The sequence below is a fragment of the Acomys russatus genome, chromosome 15, assembly GCF_903995435.1.
Source record: "Acomys russatus chromosome 15, mAcoRus1.1, whole genome shotgun sequence".
Taxonomy (NCBI): domain Eukaryota; kingdom Metazoa; phylum Chordata; class Mammalia; order Rodentia; family Muridae; genus Acomys; species Acomys russatus.
In genome coordinates this window covers 109966-132849 of record NC_067151.1, presented here as the reverse complement: position 1 = coordinate 132849, position 22884 = coordinate 109966, and the positions used below count along the sequence as shown (strand labels likewise).

General features: G+C 37.2%; 2 protein-coding genes across 6 annotated transcripts in view; one reads left to right on the top strand and one right to left on the bottom strand.

Moving 5' to 3' along the window:
- Window positions 1–14600, top strand: part of Hps3 (HPS3 biogenesis of lysosomal organelles complex 2 subunit 1) — a 41912-nt gene extending 27312 nt beyond the window's left edge. Inside the window, exons 12-15 of one of the 2 annotated variants that reach the window (XM_051156959.1) lie at window positions 1174–1281; window positions 6672–6878; window positions 7704–7794; window positions 13680–14600. In XM_051156959.1, coding sequence (XP_051012916.1) covers window positions 1174–1281; window positions 6672–6878; window positions 7704–7794; window positions 13680–13807 — 534 coding nt within the window. In that variant the 3' untranslated portion in view covers window positions 13808–14600. The remainder of the gene's footprint in view (window positions 1–1173; window positions 1282–6671; window positions 6879–7703; window positions 7795–13679) is intronic. The other variant, XM_051156958.1, reaches the window with a different exon arrangement.
- Window positions 4469–22884, bottom strand: part of Cp (ceruloplasmin) — a 56308-nt gene continuing 37892 nt past the window's right edge. The window contains exons 15-19 of one of the 4 annotated variants that reach the window (XM_051156957.1): window positions 22516–22622; window positions 20891–21107; window positions 20377–20516; window positions 19212–19374; window positions 4469–4589 (exon numbers count right to left, since the gene is read on the bottom strand). In XM_051156957.1, coding sequence (XP_051012914.1) covers window positions 4486–4589; window positions 19212–19374; window positions 20377–20516; window positions 20891–21107; window positions 22516–22622 — 731 coding nt within the window. In that variant the 3' untranslated portion in view covers window positions 4469–4485. Of the gene's footprint in view, window positions 4590–15295; window positions 15494–19211; window positions 19375–20376; window positions 20517–20890; window positions 21108–22515; window positions 22623–22884 lie in introns of those variants that run through there. The other 3 variants (XM_051156953.1, XM_051156956.1, XM_051156955.1) reach the window with 3 other exon arrangements.

The window sequence follows — 22884 nt, the reverse complement described above, 5'->3', positions numbered from 1 at the left end:
ACTGAGGTTACCCACATCTTACATACTTTCCTATTCTAAAGACTACCAACTAGGGCTACTGAGATTGCTTCTCAGGTAAAGGCTCTTGCTGCCAAGTCTGGGACTTAGGTTTTATCCCTGGGACTCACAGTAGGAGAGAACTGACCCCTGAACATTGTTTTCTATTACATGTGCACACCGAAATATACAGACAAAAGTAAACAAATAAAAATTTAAAGACTACTGCCTAGAAGCCAGGTGTTGTGGCAAATGCCTTTAATCCTACCACTGGTGAGGCAGAGGCAGATGGATTTCTGTGAATTCCATGCATGCCTTGTCTACACAAGGATTTCCAGGCCAGCCAGGGCTATACATGGGACCCTGCCTGTCTCAAATTCCACACCCTCAAAATAAAGAATACTCCTGTACTCCTAAAAGATCGCAGTCTCATTGTTTCCATACCCAACAGTCCACAATAAATATTTCCCAATATTCTGAAATTTATAAGCTACAGAAATGCTTTCTAGAAAAAATGAATAGCACTGATGTTAAGATAGTTATACTCGAAGAGTTAAAGGTAACTGGAAATAACTTTTATTTATAGCATTTTGGGATAGCAAAAATGTCCTTGTTAAGTTCTCAAAATGATCTCCATGGAGTGTCCTTTATTCAAGAAATTACACCATGACCTTTCCAGTCACGGCATGTTAGCCATAGCAGTCATGCCAACAAATGGTCAGAAAAAGGAAAACAGACCAGGATGGGTACCAAGGGCTGCTAGAGTTGCCTACAACACACCTGAAGCCCAAGTGTACCCCTAACAGGAAATGGAAGCACAGTGCCTCAGGCTCCTTGCCTCAGGCTTTCTGAAACTTTCCAGAGGCATCCCTTTTGCACAATCCTATACTGCCAAGTACAGACGTGGTAGTGTTCTGGGGAAAGCCCCTTACACACTGTGAAAATGCAAAGTGGTAAAGTGGTAACAAAGCAGTACAGGAGTATTCTTTATTTTGAGGGTGTGGAATTTGAGACAGGCAGGGTCCCATGTATAGCCCTGGCTGGCCAAAATGTCCTTTTTCTAGGAAAGTAGGTAACTGATTCTGAATGTGCCAGAGGGTTATTGAATAAATGAAATTTATTGTTTGTTTTGCTGTTGTTATATTTGGCTTGTGATGCATTTCTGTAATGTTTCAGATAAACGCCTGTAGTCACTATGGCTTAATCTATCCATGGGTTCATGTCTTAATAACATCTAATTCCTTAGCTGATGAAAATTACACAGAAGACCTTTTGAAACTACAGGTAAATAAAAACATCTCTTTTACTTTTAAAATATTCAATATATTACAATATAGTATATAGTTTAAATATGGTGTGATATCCCATCTCCTGTTAATAGCTTTTTGAGGGCAAAAATCTATAGTTGATCATATTCAGGAGCTTTGGAATTCTGGCTTCTGCCCAAACTGTTAGTGGATGAAGCATCTGAGTTGCAAGCCTGGTCTCATTGCAGGTATAAGAGCTGCACAACTGTTTTCATTTTCAAGATGTACTTGAAAACACCTGTGGGAAATAAAAGTGTACAAATATATAGGGATCTTTTGTAAGCATGAGCTTTGTTTGATGTAACTTAATACAATTTAGACTTCTTACCCTTCCCAACCATTACCATCTGTCTTATGAAAAATATGTCAAAGTAGTCACTTTATCTGACCCCAGAAGAGACATTTTCAAAGGAATTGTGGGAAACAATTATGGTATAGGAATTCTGACTATAACTGTTTCTGCAAGTGACATCATAGGTCAGGCTGTGCTAAATGTATGTTTCTTTTAATGTCATTTGTCGGTCCAAGAACTGAATATAATTTTTGCCTTTGTTTTGCTTACTTGCTGTAGCTAGACACATATAAAAAAATCAGCATTTCATATTAGGAATTTTGAGTTGAAAGATAGATACTCTTAAAAAATCCACATGCGCTGATGCCCTGTGCCTGTACTGTTCCTGATTGACAGATGCTAATGATCCTGTCTGAGCGGTGCACAGCCTGTCATCTCCATGGGTTCCCATCCAGATGCTGAGGTCTCAAGTCTGTTTTCCATACAGCCAAGGGCCTTTATGCATTTTCATTCTGCTGGGTCCCTTTAAACTTGTGGATGTGCGATTTCTGATTTAAACTTTGGGAATTGGTATTAATGTGGTAATTATCGATTATAGAGACAGCTGTTGAGTTGGGGATGGGCTGGGACAGGACAATCAAGAGGCTAGATTGTTTATAGTAAGGTTCCAGACTGTGAGGCCTGTATTCTTCTATTAAAATTACTGGAATGGGGCTTGGTGGTACATGCATGTAGCATGTAGGAGGCTGAGACAGAAGGATCAGTAATTTATTAGTTAACCACAATATATCTCCAAAGAAGATTGTCTCTTATCTCTATTATCTGTGTGAACTGCAAGTTCTGAGGTGTTAGATGTTTATTTGTTCATTTTATAGCTACTGTCTGAGGATGAGTTGTAAATCTGGTAGACAGCCTTGGTTGGGCATTGTCCTCCCAGAACACACAGATCAATGATGTATTGAAATTGTAATTGTAATATGCTATGAATATTTTATGGATAAAGCTTCAAAGCACATTTATAATCACTGTCAAAAGGTATAATTCAGTGGTCATTTAAAGTCACTGTAGCAAAAAAAAAAATGGATTTTTGTTAATTTATTCAATTACCTTTTTCTTTAGATTGGGAAGTTGAAACCAATACTTAAAGTTAGTATTGAAAAGGGTTTGTTGATTGCTGTAATTTTGGTGTATGTGTGCGTGTGTGGGTGTTCTGTGTTCTTTGTTGTATTTGGTATTTCTAATATGATGACATTTTTTTCCCTCTTTATGTTGTTGCCTCTTGGACTTGCGTCTGGTATTCTCTGTGGGGCTGGCTTTGTGGACACAAATTTCTCTAATGTGTTTCATATCATGACAAGAGCTTGTCTTTCTTCAGTTATGGCAGATAGTTTTGTTGGGTAGTTTGGGTTGGCATCTGTGGTCTTTTGGGGTACATTGCACCAGGCTCTTCGGGCTTTCAGTCTCCATTAGCAGTTATTCTGATGTTTTCACCTTTATATGTGACTTGTACATTTTCTCTGGCTGTTTTCAGTATCCTCTTGCTCTGTATAGTTAGTGTTTTAACTTAATGTTCCATGGAGAATTTCTTTTCTTGTTCTCTTTGATGTCCTTTGTGCTTGTGTCTCTTTGTTTGGGAGTTTTCTATGATTATGTTGAAAATTTGTTCTATGCCGTTGGTGTGGGGTGCTTCTTTGTCATGTATGCCTCTTGTTTCTTAGGCTTCGCATGATACCCCTAGTTTCTGCATATTCTTTTCACCCTTTTTTTCTGGGAATTTTTTGCTGTTAAAGATGGAAAATACACTGACTAAACTTTTCTAAATCCTTTTCCTAGTTATACTTCTTTCAGTATTATCTAAGATCAGCTAATTTCAGTCATTCAGAACAATAATTGTAGCTCCCAAAGGGTTTCTTTGGCTCCCATTTAGAAGTGTTGGAGGTTTAGAATCACCTGAGAGCATTTACAAAATTTTGGTTCTCTCCCCACCTACAGTGGTTTCATATGTTTGTCTGTTGTCCTCAGTTACTTTAGGGGCATATTTGTACAATAATTAGTATAAAATATGCAAGTCATTGAAAGGTTAGAGAGAACACCATGACTAGCGGTTACTAAATGTATCTTGCCCTATTCCCAGATTGTCCTGGTTTCTACCCCTCCTACCCCACCTTCTCATGTCCTTGCCTGTAAATGTAGAGAATCAGAGAAGTCTTCTGAATCAGAGCTGAGGCCGAGTGTGCTTGGCAGTAAAAATAAATAAATAGTACATGTGTTAAGGGTAGAGAGAGTTGACTTCCAGTACTAGAAAAAAAAGTCAAAATGTCTACGAAACTTACCTGAACAGTATTTTTTACAGTATTGGGACTATTTTTAGTCCAGTGATAGTTTTGTTGAGTATGTATGTATGTATGTATGTATGTATGTATGTATGTATGAATTTAGAGACAGTGTCTTATTCTGTAGCCAGGCTGACCTGGATTTCACGGTGTGCCTGTATTGCCACCAAATTCTGGGCTTCTCAGGACTTCATCTCTTAGTGCTGGGTTTATAGGATATGATGACCTGGCTAAGTATTGTTTAGTGTTTTTTATTATATTGATTTTTAGAATTGTTAGTAATAGAGCAAAAATGAAATAAAACTTTACAAGTAATCAACTTTGTGCTGTGTTGCTGAGTTTCATGTCAGCTGTGGTTGGTACTCATGCTTTCGTTTCTCTCTGCCTATCCACTGTCCCATTTAGTCAGGAGCCACTCGAGAAGTAATCCACGTCTTTTTCCATGTTGGGAGACACTACGAGTAGGAGAATCTCACTTTATTTCATCTTTGCTATCTTACTGCCAGGAAATTATTTGCATAAATTATGTAGCTTGGAATAAAAAAATATACAAACCTTATTTTCCTATCCATTCCTTGGTTGATATTTGGAATAAAATAATCATGCTGATTAAGATTGTATAGAGGACATTCCAGGTTATCCTGTAACTCTGAGATGATGCTGCAGCAAAAGAATTAGGAAAAGAAATTAAGCCATAACTATCTCTCGGAATAGGAAAATAGAAAATGGAGATTATTTTGATGGTAAAATGAAAAATGCTATAGAATTTAAAAGTTAAAAAACTAGTAAAGTTGCTTGAGAGGAAAGTACTAGTAAATTTATGAATATTGAAGTAATGCCTATGCCCATCATTCAGTATGTGGCAGGTGGTGTTAATATAAATGGCTAGGTTCTAAACAATCAGTTTTAAAGGAATATTTGCTGTTACTTATTTGGGGGAACATTGAGATGCATGCTACAGTATGCTTGTAACTCAGAGGAAAATTTGGTGGACTCAGTTCCCTCCTTCAGGCATTTGGGTCCCAGAGAATGAACTGTGGTCATCAGACTTTGGTGGCATGTTTTCTTACCCATTAAGCTATCTCCTCATTGCAGAATCACATTTTAGAAATACATTAAGATTTCTTTGTGGTTATTGTTCTAGTCATTGGCTTAGGAGAGGGAAGGGTTTATTTGGCTTATAGTTCCTGTATCATTTAGAGAATTTAGCGGAGAAACTTCACAGGATCCTGAAAGCAGGCCTGCCTGTTATTCCATGTAGCTTTACCTCCAATTAGGGAACCTACAGCCAGGGAAGCACAGCAGAAACCATGGTGGATGCTGCTGGCTAGTTTTATCCTAGGTTCATGCTTAGCTGGCTTTCTTTCTTTCTTTTTCTTTAACTTTTTATTGATTCTTTGTCAATTTCACATCATGCACCCCAGTCCCATTCATCTGCCTCCCTGTTCCTTCATATCCACCCTCTGCCCTTGCAACTTCTTCCGCAAAAATCCAAACAAACAAACAAACAAAACAAAAAACAAAAAAAGGGGGTACTTCACCATGGAAGCTGTAATGTACAGTGTGTCACACAGTATACCGTTTTTTTCCCTACACATCTTTACTTGCAAATGTTTTGCAATGAGGCATTGGTCGAGTTGGAGGCCTCTGGCTTCTGCTACAGTATCCATATTGGATCTTACCTAGACTCCTCTTAGATATCCTGTTGTTGCCCTGTGTCATAGAGATCCTGGAGCTTGGGATCTGCTGGACTGGCCCCTTCACAAGCTTCAGCAGTTGATAGATGGGGTAGATGTTGAGGTGGGCTGACTCAGCCCTGTATTTGGGCCTGAGTGGTAGCTGAGTTGGTCACCCAGCTTTCTTATACAGCCAAGGAACAATTGCTCAGGGAAGTGTGCCCAAGTGAACTAGGACCTTCCCCATCAATCAACAATTACGGTGAGTACTGCATAGACATACCACAGACCAAACTAATAAAGGCAATTAATAATCCATTGAGATCTTTATGTGTTAAGGTGACAGTTAAGGCTAGCGAGGAGTCTCTCTCTTCTCTCTTCTCTCTTCTCTCTCTCTCTCTCTCTCTCTCTCTCTCTCTCTCTCTCTCTCTCTCTCTCACACACACACACACACACACACACACACACACACACACATTTTACCTGCTTGTTATTTAAGTTTTGGTCAAACTGGCATTCTTCCAGAGATCTTCTTAGAAAAGCTATATACATTGTGGATTTTACAGTATTTGTCATACTTTGCGTATAATTTTATCTTAAGACATTTTGGCTCAGTTTTGTCATTTGCCTCATTATTTTTTCCTTAATTGACCTTTAGAAGTATAATTTTGGTAATTCTAATGTGCTCCATGCAGTATGTGCCATAGTTTATTTATCTCATTTCTTCTTGTTGAACAGGCAACCACCCGTGGTCTTTCAATGTTATAAATTCTTATACCAAACATTCTGGGGCATAAATCTCTGGCCCCATGTTGGTCATATCCTTAGGTTAGAGTCCCAGTTAAAGATGATTGGCTTATATTAAGCAGATTTCTTTAAAGAAGAGCTGAATTTCAGATTATTTAGTACTTCGGGGCCATATTTGTGTCTCTAAAATTGCATTTTGCTTTCCTTTTTTGCCAAAGTAGGATCTTCTCATCTTGAAAAAAACAAAACAAAACATACTGTATGTTGTGTTTTAGCTTGAGGTGCCTCATTCCCTAATGTTTCACTTTTCTGTTTTTAGTCTCTTATATGTAGCCCTTCATTTGATGTGCCTTCCATTATTCCATTTCTGGAGCCACTCTCAGAAGACACTGTTGCTGGCCTCAGTGCTCATGTTCTCTGTCGTACACGCCTACAAGAGTATGAACAGTGCATAGACATACTGCTGAAGAGATGCCCAGAGGTGGTCATTGCATATGCTAATCAGGAACTGAAAGAAGAACACTGGGTATGCATTGCAGACTGTGCTTCTTTTTTTTTTTTAATATTTATTTATTTATTATGTATACAGTGTTGTATCTGCATGCACACCTGCAGACCAGAAGAGGGCATCAGATCTCATTATAGATGGTTGTGGACCACCAACCATGTAGTTGCTGGGAATTGAACTCAGAACCTCTGGAAGAACAGCCAGTGCTCTTAACCACTGAGCCATCTCTCCAGCCCCCAGACTGTGCTTCTTGTATTGATCAGTGATGATAAGATTTGGTAATTTTGTTGACTTATTTACAGAATGAGAACTGTTTATGTTGGTCTAGCTTTACCGGGTTTTGTGCCCAAAGAACATGTTTATTTAATGTTAGACATTTTGAGTACTTTTAAATGCTTTTAAAATGCATGGGGATGATACATCTCTTCTTTAAAGAGCTCTTGCTTTCAGATAAGATCAGTGATTACATGAAGGTATGGGAGACATAATGTGAAAAATTCCTTCTCTGTATTTGATCTTTGATTAAGCAGTTAGGAGAGTTTTAGCTATAGCATTTTTTTTTTTCATTTCCTTCTTGCCAACCAAAATAAAAAGAGGACATATCCACGTTTTTCCTTGAGTATAAATGTGTACATGAGTACCTCAAGTTACAGGCTTGCCTTTTGTTTAAGTTTCATTAGAAGCTTAGATTCTGATAAAACTTTTGTTTTGATAGTAATGATTCCTTAGCCAAAGGATATATTGTTTTCTGTGTGCTCTCTCCTGCACAGCCTTCTTACTCTCATGTGAAATCTGAGAATAAGATGCACCAAACTAAAATATATTTATTTTTCCCTAAGATAGATTCTGTGGTGGAAAAAACTGCTGCCTGAACTTTGTCAGAAAGTCAAGTGTGGTGGAGAGAAACACCAACTTTACTTGTCACTGCTAAAAGGTAAAGTTCTCTTTTTTGGATGACTATGAATTTTACTTGGAATTTTAAGTTGGACAAGTTCCTAATTTCTCTAGTGTTGGTTGTTTGCCTTTATGATAACAAAAGAAAGGGCATAGTAGTCATCTGGAGTCTTTTCCACTTTCATTGTTGTCCCTCACACTTGATTCTCATTCAGTATTTCTAGTCACAGAGCTGATGTCCTTAGAAATTAATAGTTCCAGACTACTAGCAGATTACTGTAATAGAAACTCGTAATTCCAACATTTAAAAATTTATGGAAATTTAGACCACTCTAGGTTTTTAATTTACATCATGTGGGAAATTTAGTTAGTGAAAACAATTCTAAATATTGAAGAACAGTAAGTTCTTCAATGATTTAAACCTTGAACATGTAAATTACAATTTCTGTAGCTTTGTAATTATTTGGGTTTTTATAATTCATAAACTACTATTTATCAATCTTGATGTATGTTTTTCTTTTTCTGTCCTATCAGGTGTTACTGTTTAACTTTTGGGGTTGGGGCAAAGGGTAGGTTTAGTTGGAGGTCTGTCACTTGCTCTCACAGCTGTCCTCCATCTTCACTTATCAGCAATGTTATTAGCTAATCAAGAGAGTCTTCATTTTTAAAAAAACTTTGTACTTATATTTGTTTATTTATTATATATTCATGTATGTATGTGTACATGCATTCATGCTTCAGTGTGTTTTTGGTTAGAGTTCTCTAGAGGAACAAAACTGATAGAATGAATACTTAAATTTGATATCTATCTATCTATCTACCTATCTATCTATCTATCTGCATATGTATTTACAAAGGGGATTTATTAGAAGGGCTTACAGGCTGTGGTTCAGCTATTCCAACAATATCAGTCTACTGACAGAAAGTCCAAGAATCCAGTAGTCCCCTAGAGGCTGGATGTCTCAGCTTGTCTTTAATAAACACTGCAATCCCAAGTAGGTAGACTCTCATGCTAGTGAAAGAATGAACTTGCCAGAAAGAACAAATAGACAAAAAGTAAAAGCATGCTTTATACAGGCTGCCAGGGGAAGGTGTTGCCCAAATTGAGGGTAAGTCTTCTGACCTCAAGTGATCTGGAGTTAAGGTCGGTTTTCCTACCTCAAGTTATCCAATTAACTAAAAGTTCCTCACACGGGCGCCCAACTGCTTTGATTTTTGGTTAGTTCCAAATGTAGTCAAGTTGACAACGTAGAAGAGCCATTACAGTGTGTTTGTGGAGATCAGGGGACAACGTTTGGGGTCCAGTTTTCTCCTTTTGCCATGTTAGTCCTAGGGATCAAACTTAGGTCTTCTGACTTGACAACAGGTACCTTAACCCACTGAGCCATCTCACGAGCCAACTTCATCCTTTCTTGTTTGTAACCTGCATGGAGTCTGTCCCTACCTTGTCCGTCATTATTTGTCTAAATACTCCACTTTCTTTACCTTTAAATGGACTTTCATATGCAAACACATGGACATATACATGTGGCTAGAACATTGAGGACTCTGTGTACTGTACCATTTTATCTGAAGGGCTGGTACAGATCTTCATTCATCTTCATGGTTCACCCTCCCTGTAAGCATTACACTCCTGTAGGGAAGAGTCTGTGCCTTTTTCTTTTTACTTTTTTTTTTCTTTTTTTTTTTTTTTTTTATGAAGTCTCATTTCCTTAAGGTCTTCTTGTTGAGGGCTATAATACAATGAGAAGAACTCAAGCATAGAGTCTGGGGAATTGGAACTGTGTTTGCTATTTACTAAAAAATATAGAACAAGCCAGTTTTGTTGTTGTTGTTGCTGTTTTTTTTTTTTTTTTTTTGGTTTTGTGTTTGTTTTTGTTTTAATTCCAGACAGGATTTCTTTGTATAGCCTTGGCTGTCCTGGACTCACTTTGCAGACCAGGCTTGCCTCGATCTTTCAGTGATCTGCCTGCCTCTACCTCTCTGAGTGTAGTTGTTGTTTGTTTGTTTGCTTGCTTATTTTGTTTTGTTTTGTTTTTAATGTTTGAGTTGCTCTGTCTTATGTACACCTGTATGCCAGAAGAGGGCATCAGATCCCTTTATATTTGGTCATGAGCCACCCTGTGGTTGCTTTGAATTGAATTCAAAACCTCTGGAAGAGCAGCAGTGCTCTTAACCACTTAGCCATCTCACCAGCCCCAAGCCAGTTTTGTTTTTGTTTTGTTTTTTTGTTTTGTTTTTTTTTAATATCTTTATATTAATGAGAAGTTCTTAACTGAGTCTAGAGAAGAGTGTTAAGTAAAATTACAAGATCAGGTTGAAGATAGATATCAGATAGTGATTTACATGACACATTTAGGAACCTGAAGCTTTCTTATCTTTCTACTGTGGTCTGTTACTTGAACTTGTCACTTTGCTTTGAAAAATTATTTGTGTTGGAAAGGGTTCCTTCCCATCCTATTAAGGATGTCAGTCAGCATCTTTGGCAGTATCACTACCACCGCAGTTATGACAAATATCTCCAGATGTTGGCAGGTGTCATTTGAAGATAAAGTTATCCTAGCTGAGAACCAGTGCATTCATTCAGCACTACTGAAATGAGAGTAAATAGGTGGCTCATTTAAGGAAAAGTTTGTTATTCACTGAAATAATGAACTACTATTTCTAATTTATTTTTAGTTATTCACATAATTTTATGTATATGATTGTCTCTCAGTCTGTGCATCATGTGTGTGCATGCTGCCCTCAGAGACCGGAAAAAGGGAATCAGATTCCCTGGAACTGGAGTTACAGATAGTTGTGAGTCACCATGTGGGTGCTGGGAACCAAACCGAGGTTCTCTACAAGATACTCTTAACCAGCCTTTTATTTTTTAAAACTTTAATACTACAATATATCCAAAAAATAAGGTTTTAAAGGTTATTTAGAATCCTGATAGTGGAATTAACAATTAACATTTAGTGAATGTATTTTAGACATGCTGGGAGCAGGGGGTTAAGTATGTGGATTTACTTTTATCTATATAATTCTTAGATAACTCGTAGATTTCAGGAGCTGGTGAGTAGAATAAAGCAATTCATTTTAATCTTTCTGTGTGTGCGCAGGTAAGTGTATGTGTTTGTGCACACATGTATATGCAGACACCTGCAAATGTCCAATGTTGACATCAGGTGGCTTCCTTGACTGCTCTCAGTTTTACAGATTGAGGCAGTGTTTCTGCATCTGGAGCTCACTGTTTTGGCTACAATGCTACTAGCTAGCTATCCAGCTTGCTCTGGGAAATCCCTATCTTTACTTCCTACACACTGGAGTTTCAGATGGGCTACCAGGCGCACCTGGATTTTTATATGAGTTCTGAGACTCTCAGTTGCAATGCAAGTACTTTTCCCATTGAGCCACATCTCCAGCCCACATTTTTACATTTTGTTTGTTTGCTGATTATGTGTACATACACATGGCATGTGCTATGATGCACATGTGGAGGTCAGAAAACAACTTTGGAGTTGGCTCTCTCCTCCCACTTTTTTGTGGTTCTGGGGATTGAACTCAGGTAATCAAGTTTGTAATGACACACACCTTTACCTCCTGAGACATCTCATTACACTTCTCTGCCCCCTATTTTAATCTTTTCTTAACTTCAGTTTCCCTGACTGATCCACACATTATACCTATTAGTGTATACTCTTTGGAATGAGGCCTGGATTAAATAAATAAAAACATCCAGGAAGAAACCAAATAAGGGTTAGAAGGAGCCTTTAGAATACTGTACACATTTAAGATGTTGACCTTATTCTTTGAGTTCTAGTTTATATTAGGGCCTCGCTGGTAGGAAGAAAGAACTGAAAAGTGGTGATATTTTTATTTTATTGACTTTGTGACTGCTCAGTACTTACCCCAAGTAAAAGTTATTATATCCAGACCACCACTTACAGGCTTTACATTTATAAGTAAGGTGTTTGATAGGAAAACATTAATAATTTATGTGTTTCATGTGAGTTTTGCAAACTAGGTGGTGGCTGGTATTTATTTTTTTGTTTTTTAATTTTTTATTTTTTTTATTAATTTATTCTTGTTACATCTCAATGGTTATCCCACCCCTTGTATCCTCCCATTCTTCCCTCCCTCCCATTTCCCCCTTATTCCCCTCCCCTATGACTGTCATCTTATACTCAGAAATCTGGAAGCTAGCAAATGGTACCAAGACTTTAAATTGTGTATTTCTCTCTCTCTCTCTCTCTCTCTCTCTCTCTCTCTCTCTCTCTCTCTCTCTCTCTCTCTCTCTCTCTCTCTCTCTCTCTCTCTCTCTCTCTCTCTCTCTGTGTGTGTGTGTGTGCGTGTGTGTGTGTGCATGTGGGTATATGTACATGGGTATAGGTAACCTCAGAGACCAAAGGTGTCAGAGATAGGACTGGAATTACAGGAGATTTTGAGCCACCTGTCATGGGTGCTGGTAACCAAACTAAGGTCTTCTGGAAGAATATCAAACTCTCTTAGCCATCGCGTTCGCGTTATATTTCCAGGCCCTAAGTAGCATTCTAAAAGTCACTCAGCATTTGTGTTGAAGAGTCTCCATCCTTCTCAGGTATATCTGGTTGCAAGGCTAGAAATTGTTCCCTCATGTCACTGATGTAGAGTTCTTTAATTCCTTAGTGACAGTGCAGGTCATCCTATCGCGTGAATTATTGAATTAGATTGACAGATGACTTTGCAAATGGGTAAGGATCATACTGGAAATGGTGCCTGAATATGAGTAGATATGGAAGAAAAGAATGCTTTGCCAGCAACATTATTCTTAGGAGAACAAAATCTTGAAGACATTTTTGTTATTTATTCATTTATTTTTATGGAGTGAGTGAGAGCACGTGTGCATCTATTTGTACAGGACAGAGTCCTGTTGGTCATTGTTCCTCAAGAGCCATCAGCTGGTTTTTTGAGGTGGTCTCTCAGTGGGGCTAGCCACATGGAACCTGCAGCTAACCAATCAGGCTGAGCTGGCTGGACAGCAGGGATCTTTTTACCTTTGTCTTCTGAGATCTTGAAATACAGGCATGCAGCTTTCTTTTAAATGGGTACTGGGGATTAAACTCAGGTCCTCAAGCTTTTATGACAAGTACTATACCAACCGAGCTGTCTACTGAGCTCTCCAAAGGCATTGTTAGTTGGGTAGGGCAGCACCAACTAAGTAATAGAAACAAAAAATTGTATAATTACCTTCTTAAAAAATATTTGACTAATAATATAAATGTATATGTAAAAAAGGAAATATAATTTTTAAAAAACTTTAAAAAATAATAAAATAAATGTTTGACAACACCCTCACCCCTGTCGCCTTGTGCTCATTTATTGGTGCAAGGGAGTGAATCCAGGAAATTGTAAATACTAGGCAAGGGCACTATTGCTGAGTGTATTCCCAACAAGTGTTTATTAGATCACTTTACTATTAAGAAGAAAAGTTGTATGGTCATAGCAAAATATTTATGCTTACTAATAACATGATAATTTCATTATAAAGAGGAACTTATGTAGAAAAATGTTTTGTTTTGTTTTGTTTTAGAAATCAATGGTGTTGCTGTCCTAGCAAACAATCTTCATATATTAACTGCAGTTACAACATTAAGGCAGCATCCATGTGATGGTAGTTTTCATCAGTAAATGGTAGAAATCGACTAAAAGATAATCTAGCAATCAACCAGTGAATAAGTAACTCAAATTCCAAGGGCTAAGGACAAAATAAATGTTGAAGAGCTTTAGAAAATTAAGAAGTATGAACTTCTGATGCATACATAAAGAGATTTTTTTTAATAATTCTATTTGATTAATTTTATAATTCATTTTGTTACTTGAAGGAATTTCAAATCATTAAGAGAAAATTGGTGAAAAATAAACTTTTAGTTGTACCTTATGTGTTCTTTTTTCCACAAACAGAAGCCTTGTCAGTTATTGCTGTGGGACTCGACCTAAGGAATTTCTTGAATGTTCTCCCAGAAGATGGTGCTGCAGCATTTTTCCTGCCCTACCTCCTTTTCTGCAGCCAGAAGAAATCACTGACTTGAAGGTATCCTTTGTAACAAAGTGCCTTTAAGTGATCAGTCCCAGATAAAATAAACCAAAAGGGTTTTGTGTTAATATGTATTGCAGCTGCTTTAAGTGTGCTCACCTTACCATGTAATGGTAGCTGCTAGCTTAATCTATAACCTAAACCCATTTAGTTGTCTAGTATGTTAAAAAAAAAATATCAAGATGTAAGATCTCTTCACATGTATTTCTTTTTGGTTTTTAAATTTTTTTTATTCTTTATCTTATCTGGGCCTGGACCTCCTGTGAACCTTGTGCTGACCTCAATCTAGGCAAACCTCCCAAACATTACACATGTGAAGTGCCATGAATGTATTTTCAAAGCTAGATGCAGGCTTCTCTTGTGAGAAATAGCATAGACTCAGTGTTGGAAGCATGACAATCCTGTCCATCTAAGAGTCACTGGAAGGAAATAAATTACAAGTATGTTCAAATGTCTCACTTGCTGGTCAAATAATATCCTGATTATCACAGACTTTTCTACTAGATTAGTAGTTTGTATTTTTCTTAAGTATTAGAAAGATGTAATGTTTCACCCCAGTGAAAGACTGCATACTTGGCTTTTGAGCTACTTTTGAAACTCATGGTGTGCTTCTCAGAATTAGATGAATGGACTTTTTTCTGGCTGTTAGCATGACTTGTTGAGTTCACATATTTTCAGTCAAACTTTTGTTTCTATTCTTTATTTCTGTATACTCTTATTCTTTCAGCCAATAGTATTTGAGAAAAATAAACTATCATGATGTTCATATCTGTCTTTTGAGTAATTTTCTTGTTTGATTGGTTGATTTGGTTTGTTTTAAAGATATATTTTATGTGTATGTGTGTATGACTGAGTGTGTATATGTTTATCATGTACATGCATGTACCCAAGGAGGCCAGAAGAGGGCATTGGGTCTTTTAGAACTGGAACTGGCTGATGTGGGTGCTGGGACCTTAACCTAGGTCAGCTAGAAAGCAGCTAGAACTCTTAGCCAACGTTCCAACCCTTTTAGTAACCTGTTGCTACGGATTATAGCGTCCAGATCCAGCTCATTGCTAGAGCCCATGAACCCATTAGAGCTCTGCAAAATGTCTACTCTGTGGTGTCTGTGGAACCCTGGCTTGAATTCCTCTTATCTGCAGTTTCTTAATTTATTATTTCATTACCTGATTTTATTTTTTCAAATTTTCGTGTTATTGGCCTTTACCTTTATCTAGTGGTATCTTTTGACTATCTTTTCAGGTTTCTACAAACTGTAGCTTGGTGTCTTCATTTTTGTTTCTTTTTTGTACCATCTTACCCACCCCCTTACCCCATGGCTTGTTAGAGCGACTGATGAGAAGGCAAGAGTTGGATCCTGTGAAGACAGCCAAGGACAACATCTGGTCATATGTTTTTGTTTATTTGGTGACATTTTGCAAAGTCCTGACAATGCATGTATAAGTGGACTATGTGAAGCAATTCTGTTACCCAATGAACAAATACATGTCATGTATAGTCTTTTGATCTGTCCATCTGCTGTATTACCAATTTCCTCACAAATGAACAGTTGTGTGGCTTTGGCTTTTTAAAATGTTTGCAGCTAATCCAGCATTAAATGTTCTATTCAGCAGTGACACATACAGTGTTAAATGAATCATTGTTCTCTTTTTTCCACCAATTTATTTCTTTCAGCCAGTCTCTATAGAAAAAGAAATTATAAGACGATTACTTAAAATATTGTTTGATATGGTTAAAGAGTCAATACATCAGTTATTTACATATATTCTGTTTTTTTAAAATAATTACTTTGATTCATTTTTCATTCTTTTTTTTTTTTTGTATGTTTAAAGATCTCATTAATTAAGGAAAAAAAATTTTTTTTTTCTTTGCAAAAGATCCTAGTTAATCATAAAGGAGAAAATAGCAAATGTACTGTGGAAAATCTTGGCAGATACCACATTCACCCAAAGCTCAAAGTTCAGCAATGATGGGCACATTAGGATGTAGGGCCTCCTACCAGAAGGGATGAGCACATCCAGTGCCACAGTGTGCAGCCTGAGCCTAGCAAGGAGACCCTGAGTAAACTCAAATGGAAGAGTCTGAGAGACAATGAGTGCTTCGCATTATAAAATGCCAGTGAGGTAGTGGACCTAGGTTTGATTCCCAAACACGCACATACTGGCTCCTAAGTAACTCCATTTTCAGGGGATTTGATGCCCTTTTCCAGATTCTGTGGGCATCAGGTACACACATGGTACACAGACATATATATAGGCAAAATGTCCATGCGTATAAAATTAAAGTTAAAACACAAAGAAGTCAGTGATGTTAAATACAAAAGTTGGAAGCCATCCTTCAGGATCTATGTATAAGCTGAGTTTTTTTTTTTTTTTTTGTGCAATGACTCTGGTGGGATGGTTATTGAAATCTGAAAGAGTGCTATAATTTTGAATCAGTTTTTAAAAACATTTTGGCATTGATGATGGTTACACACACAAGTCTCTGATGGGATTGAAGAAAAGATAGTTTAGTTTTACAATTACGCTTACTTGTTTAGGGCTTAAGATGTTTTTAGGTCTAGATAGATGTATTAAGTTGATAATGATGAGATATGATAAATACTGAATTACATTCAGAATTTTAGACTCACCAAGATAAGAAAGATGTTTTCTTCAAGGCTGCCAAAACCACTATGAACATACATATAATTCCTGATTGTTTTGTGGTTCTTCTTGCTGGAGGTAGTTTATTGTATGTGTGTATAATAATATAAATGTATATGTAAAAATATTTAATAAAAATTTTGTAAAGGAAAAAATATATGTATTATCTCTCTAATGAAAGGTAGTAAATTTTTTGAGATGCATATTTCCACAGAACTTTACAAACTTAAAGATTTAGACAGATATGCATGGCTCCCTATTTTTCTGTGTGTAGTTCAGACTTTTTTCTCTTACTCTTTCTTTCAGTCCTATATAATATCTTTTCTTTTTCTCAAAGTCGAATTTCTCTTGAATGTTTTCCATGTTCTTTCACATTGGTTATTTGCTCTATAATTACCTCTACTGTTTTAAAAGCACTCTTTCCTTAACAGCAGTTACTTCTCCTTATACTCCAGGTTTGTTAGTCACAGAAGTCTCCAGTGTTTTTATGTGCAGGACAGGCCTGTGGCAGCATCCTCTCGTTTGTGTGTGTGTGTGTGTGTGTGTGTGTGTGTGTGTGTGTGTGTGTGTGTGAGAGAGAGAGAGAGAGAGAGAGAGAGAGAGAGAGAGAGAGAGAGAGAGAGAGAGAAACATTTGCATGCATGTGCCCCTCTCAAGTGCCCCCCCCATACATTACTTTTTTTGCATGGTTTATATGCAAGCAAGTCATGTCCCCCCACCCCACCCACCCCTACCTCTCCTTTTCCTTACTTTGTATGGGCGTTTTGCCTGCATGTGCCTTGTATCCACAGAGACCAGAAGAGGGCATTAAATTCCTTAGAGCTAGAGTTATAGTTATACAACTGGAGTTACAGAGGGTTTGTGAGCATTTACCTTGGTTTTCTGGAAGAGCAGTCAGTACTCTTAACTGCTGAATCATCTCACTAATCATGCAAGCTTTTTATTTAGAGGAGTGGCTCTCAACCTTTCTTTTCTTTTTTCTTTTTTAAAAGATTTATTTATTATTATGTATACAGTGTTCTGCCTACATGTACACCTACAGGCAGAAGAGCACATCAGATCGTATTATAGATGGTTGTGAGCCACCATGTGGTTGCTTGGAATTGGACCCAGGACCGCTGAAAGACAGTCAGTGCTTTTAAGTTCTGAGCCATTTCTCCAGCCGCCTGGCTCTCAACCTTTCTAATACTGTGACCCATTAATACAGTTCCTCATGTTGTAGTGACCCCCCAATCATAAAATTATTTTTGTTAGTACTTTATAACTTTAATTCTGCTATTGTTATTAATCATACTGTAAATATCAGTGTTTTCCAAAGTTCTTAGGTGACCACTGTGACAGGGTCTCTGGACCCCAATAGGGGTTGCAGTGCACATCTTGAGAACTACTGGATACTGTTTCTCACTTTCTTTCTCAGCCTTGTTGACCTTTACCTTGTTCAAGGTATTGGCACTAAACCCAGCAGTTTATTTGCTTTTTTGAGTCTTAGGTTGTTTTGTATTACCAGTAACTACTGTAGTGGAAGTTATTTTTATTTTTGTCAAAAAAAGCTGTTAGTATAAGAGTAAAGATGAAAAGTTTATTTATGATAAGGTGTAAATCAGGAGTGACTTTCAGATTTCTAATACTTTGAGTTATACTGGGAACGCAGTAGTAATAATTGTACCTAACATTGGCAAAACCATGAACTCTGTTGCTAGGACCACGGTGCATACACAAACACACATGTACACATGTTCATGTTTCTGCATATGCACACACATGCAAGATATTCATATGCCTGCACACATGCACACTTAACAAACATACACACAACACATGCATAGATGCATGCACATGCAACACACATAAATGTGCACACACACATAAATGTGCACAGACACACACTACACACACACATACTCCTTTTATTTTTAAGGAAGAAGCATATTCTGTATGTAACTTACTCACATTCGATTTGCCATTTCTAATTTCAACAATCTCAACTCAAAAGACCTAATAAACTATAAACTACACTCTTCATACATTTGTTGTTGGTGCACATCCACAAAGAGATTATTGATTTTTCTGTGCTCTGCATATGTGCACATAGGTGTGTGTCTGTTTGTACTTACACATGTAAGAGTTGAAGAATAAAGATTTTATTTTTTAAAGATTTTAAATTATAGTTTTTTTCAGCTCTTTTATGAACAGTTCAAAAGAACTGTTCTCATGACTGAAGTTTTACTGGTTTGTGTTGTGCATATCTGTAGGAGCTGCTACAGAGAAAAATGTTAATGTTTCCCCTTAAGAAAGAATTTTAACCAGGTGGTGGTGTAGGCCTGTAATCCCAGCACTCGGGGAGGCAGAGGCAGGTAGATTTCTATGAGTTCCAGGCTAACCCGGTCTATGAAGTGAGTCGAGGACAGCCAAGGCTCCACAGAGAACCCCTGTCTTGAAAAACCAAAAAAGAAACTAAATTCTAAATGTTCATTTATAAGTCATGGTTGCTTTCTTGTTTTTTCTTTAAACTAATAAACTAATTAATTATTTTTTTATTCCAGTTTTGTGTGTGTTCACACTGTCAAGTCAGTGTCCATGTGTACACTTAAAGAGTCAGTGCCATCCTAGCTGACAGCAGCAAAGCATTCTTATTTAGGGACAGAGAGGAAGATGCCAGTTCACAAGTGCTCCATACTGGAAGATGTATATAGTCAAAGCAGGAATCTTATTGCACTCATAATATACATCTAGAGGTACTACCTGGATATTCACCTTGCTTTGGTAAAACAGTGTAGGTAGTTTCCATCCCAGCATGAACATGGTCAGTCACATGGCAGTGGAGTAACCAGGTTCCAGGTGTTTCAGGAAACATTTCTAGGGTTTGGTAGGTTCCGGGGAAAAGGTCAAAGACATCAGAACTGTACATTCCCCTGTGCTTTATTAGGAAAATGGCAAATATGAGAGGTCATTTAGTAGGCTTTCATTGGCCAGATCAAAATATTAGAGAACCAGAAACATTAAAAAAACAAAACCGAGAGCGAATCCTTTTCTGTTTTATGTTGTGAGTTTTATGGTCCTCACTTACAGCCTTTACACTCTGAGGCCATCAAGGAAAATACGAAAGAGGGCCTTTCTTAGTGAGGACTACTATGTCCAACAATGCAGTTCTGCCTTACTTCTTTGGCAAAGACTTGAGCCACACAAAGCAACCAAGCTGTGGCCTTACTTCAACTTTCACTTGTGCTTGGATTCATTATAGACTATCTTGTTTGGGAAGCTGTAAGGGATACAGAGTATAAAGGAAGCTGAAAAGGGGGCTGATAGAGAATTTAAATTCTCAAAGGTGTTGGTTGCATATTTCTGTGGAAATAATAATATGGAAAGCACATTCGTGCTAAATGTGTACAAAACAGTAGAGACTATAAAATGGACATTTTGCATATGCCCTTTTAAAATTTTTGTAGTGTGTGCATTTTCCAAATTAGTTTTAAAAGTAGAAAAAAATGCATCTTCAGGAGAACTGTTGCTTTCACGAGATAAAGGTTAATTAGTAAGATTGTGTTCTGGAGATGTCAATTGATTGACACCTAAGTATTAATCATCTAACACAATTTAAGAGAGAATTTAGAGTGGGCAGGACTACAGTGAAGTCTTCTTCTGATCTCTGCTGCCTCACCCACCCTTAATGCGAACACTCCCGCCCTCTCTGACAGTCATTCCATTCAGAATGTGTGAGCAGAACTATGAAAGATAGAAAACCTTGCAAGTGTAAGGATGAGCCTAAGATGTGAGGAGGCTGGTGTATCAGTGGAAACTGCAGTGCTGTTCATGTTGTGCAAATTTGTCTTTTTCGTAGATATCTCCAATGAGATGTATTCTTAGCTTGAATTAAAACATATTAAGCAGAGTAAGAATGATTGCTGTAGGTGGCTCTTACCTTGTATTGGAAGCTGTGGCCATGAAAGTGTACACTGTGCAAGTCTATTTCATTGCCCATTCCCATCACATACCAGTTGACTTCATCTCCTACGTGCATTGTGAGGCCTTGTAGATTTCCAAACATTTTTCCGTTAATAGCTGAGGAAAATATGATATATTTCAGGATAATTGAAATCCATAGCTGCTTCACAGGAAATATTGTTAGGTTAATGTAGCAGAGCTTACTTCATTAAAGATAAGGAAAACAGATTTTTCAAGTTCAACAGTATCACTACTACTTTCCAAGTTACTTTATATGGAGAGTCTTAATCCTAGTTGTGAATTTATTTAAAGGGAAATGAAGATTTGGAATTGGGAGAGAAAATTAGTAAAGATTTTAAACATAGGCGATTTTGGTTTTGAACAGAATTTTAGATCATGAGATTTCCTAAATGAAACAGCTCTACAAGATGATTTTCTTTGAAAGAATGAAAGAGTAAAAAAGGAGAGTGGTTTAGAATAGTTTCTCATACCATGCATTTTATTGCTTTCTATGAATTCTGCATTGTCTTTGTTTACTTTCTCTGGGTGATCAGAGTATATTTTGATGTTGTCATCTAAGTACCAAGATTCATTCTCATCAAATACTAGAAACAAAAGGGAAAACTCCATTTTTTTTATTGGATTGAGTACTTTGACATAAGATTTCCGACAAACAATCAGTGGGCCTATTAGTCCACTATAAAGGTCCTGAAAAGAAACAGAAACTGCAGTTACTCCGGAATGCTGGTCAGGATTTCATAGAGCTGGGACCTTATCCACAATCCCAGCAGTTCTGGAGGGACTTGTTTTAATGGGATACCTAGCTTAAAAGGAAGCCACCGCTTTAATATCTCCATACTTGATATGGTGGAAGTGAAACAATGATGAATTTTAGGTAGGTTATGTAGCTGATGTGGAACTTAGATATGTGCAGGGATCATAAATTGCCTTAACTAATGAGCTATCTGAACGAACAGTGTTGGTTGTTTATTTCGTAAACTCATGAACTCAATCATGATGAGCCAAGCATTATGCCAGTCACTATATATCTATACTGAATGAAACAAAACCTTTCACAGTAGGAGCTCATGTAGGAATAGAAGAAATGAGTAGAAGCCAAAGAAAGTGTCCATTGAGAAATAAAATGGTAATAAATACCCATGTGACAGACCACAATTAACTCTTAAACATCTGAGGAGTTTTGTGTGGCCAGGTGTCAATGATGGCAGATTGTGTCTTGTATCATCCCTTGGGCTAAATCATATTAATGAAATTCAGGCTGTGTCATAAGTAGCCTTGGAAACATGGGACTAGGAGTGACAGCAAATCTATATTTCAGTCCACTTATATTGGTCAATTGAAGGAAGACTTAGGAAGGAAGGAAAGTATGTAGCCCGGGAGGTAGCAGTTGAAACAAATTAACAAAAACTGAAGTGTGAAAATTGAGAAGAGTAGGCTGAGCAGTTGTAGTGGCAAATTGTCTCTAGTAAGAAAGGTAGTTCAAAGTTCCTGATTGAGTGAATTAGTAGAACCAATACTTGTTCTGCTCTTTTTTTTTTTTTTTACAGCAAGAAATCAAGGGGGTGTGGGAAGAAGCCTTTTAGAAGGTGCTAGGTTGTAAATCTCTGAGAATTTCTGGTGGAGGTGCCCAGCAGGTAGCTGAGTGTTGGGAACTCCGAAGGGATTCTAATGCAAAAGAGATTTCGAGCAAGATTTAGTTCTGCCAACCAGTGTGCTTGAGTTGGCTGCCCTGTGTATTTGTCTTTGCAAGATTTTATTTAACAAAACCTATAGTTCTGATTGGCTGTTGGGTTTGCAAAGAACTCTGAAGCCACTCATCTTAGTTCTTTTCATTTAACGTGTTTTCATTTCAAAAGGAAGACAAAATACATTGGTGTTAAATTCTTACAAGGTGTTATCAATAATCAGCAGGAATAAGATAATTAAACTGTATTTAAAAGCAAACAAATAAAAAATGTAAGCTGAAATCAATTACAGAACAATTTACATTCCTGAGATTGTGACATAGAGTGAAGCACAGGAAAGCTCTAACTCTATCTGCTTTCAATCGTCTCTATCTGGAGAATTCTTACAAAACAAATGGTGTAAAGTTTACCTTAACTCGATCAACGGTTGAGTAATAAGCCCACGGAATACAAGCTGTATCCTCTGGTCCAGCACCTGATCTTTCCGGGATTTGCCATATATGAGTGTGAATTTCACCTAAGTTAACCAAGAGTTACATGTCTGGTTATATTCAATTTGTATCTGCATATACATTTATATGCACAGATAATGTATATACATATATTAAACCTTGATAGCTAGTGATCAAGTAAAAATGTTAAGATAATTGTTAAAAAATTTCAGGAACTTAGTTTTTAAATTTGTTAGTGTGTGTGTGTATATGTGTGTGTGTCTGTGTGTGTGAAAGTTGGGATAGTATGTGAGAAGTCTCCTTCTAGAGATAGACCTTATAGTTTCA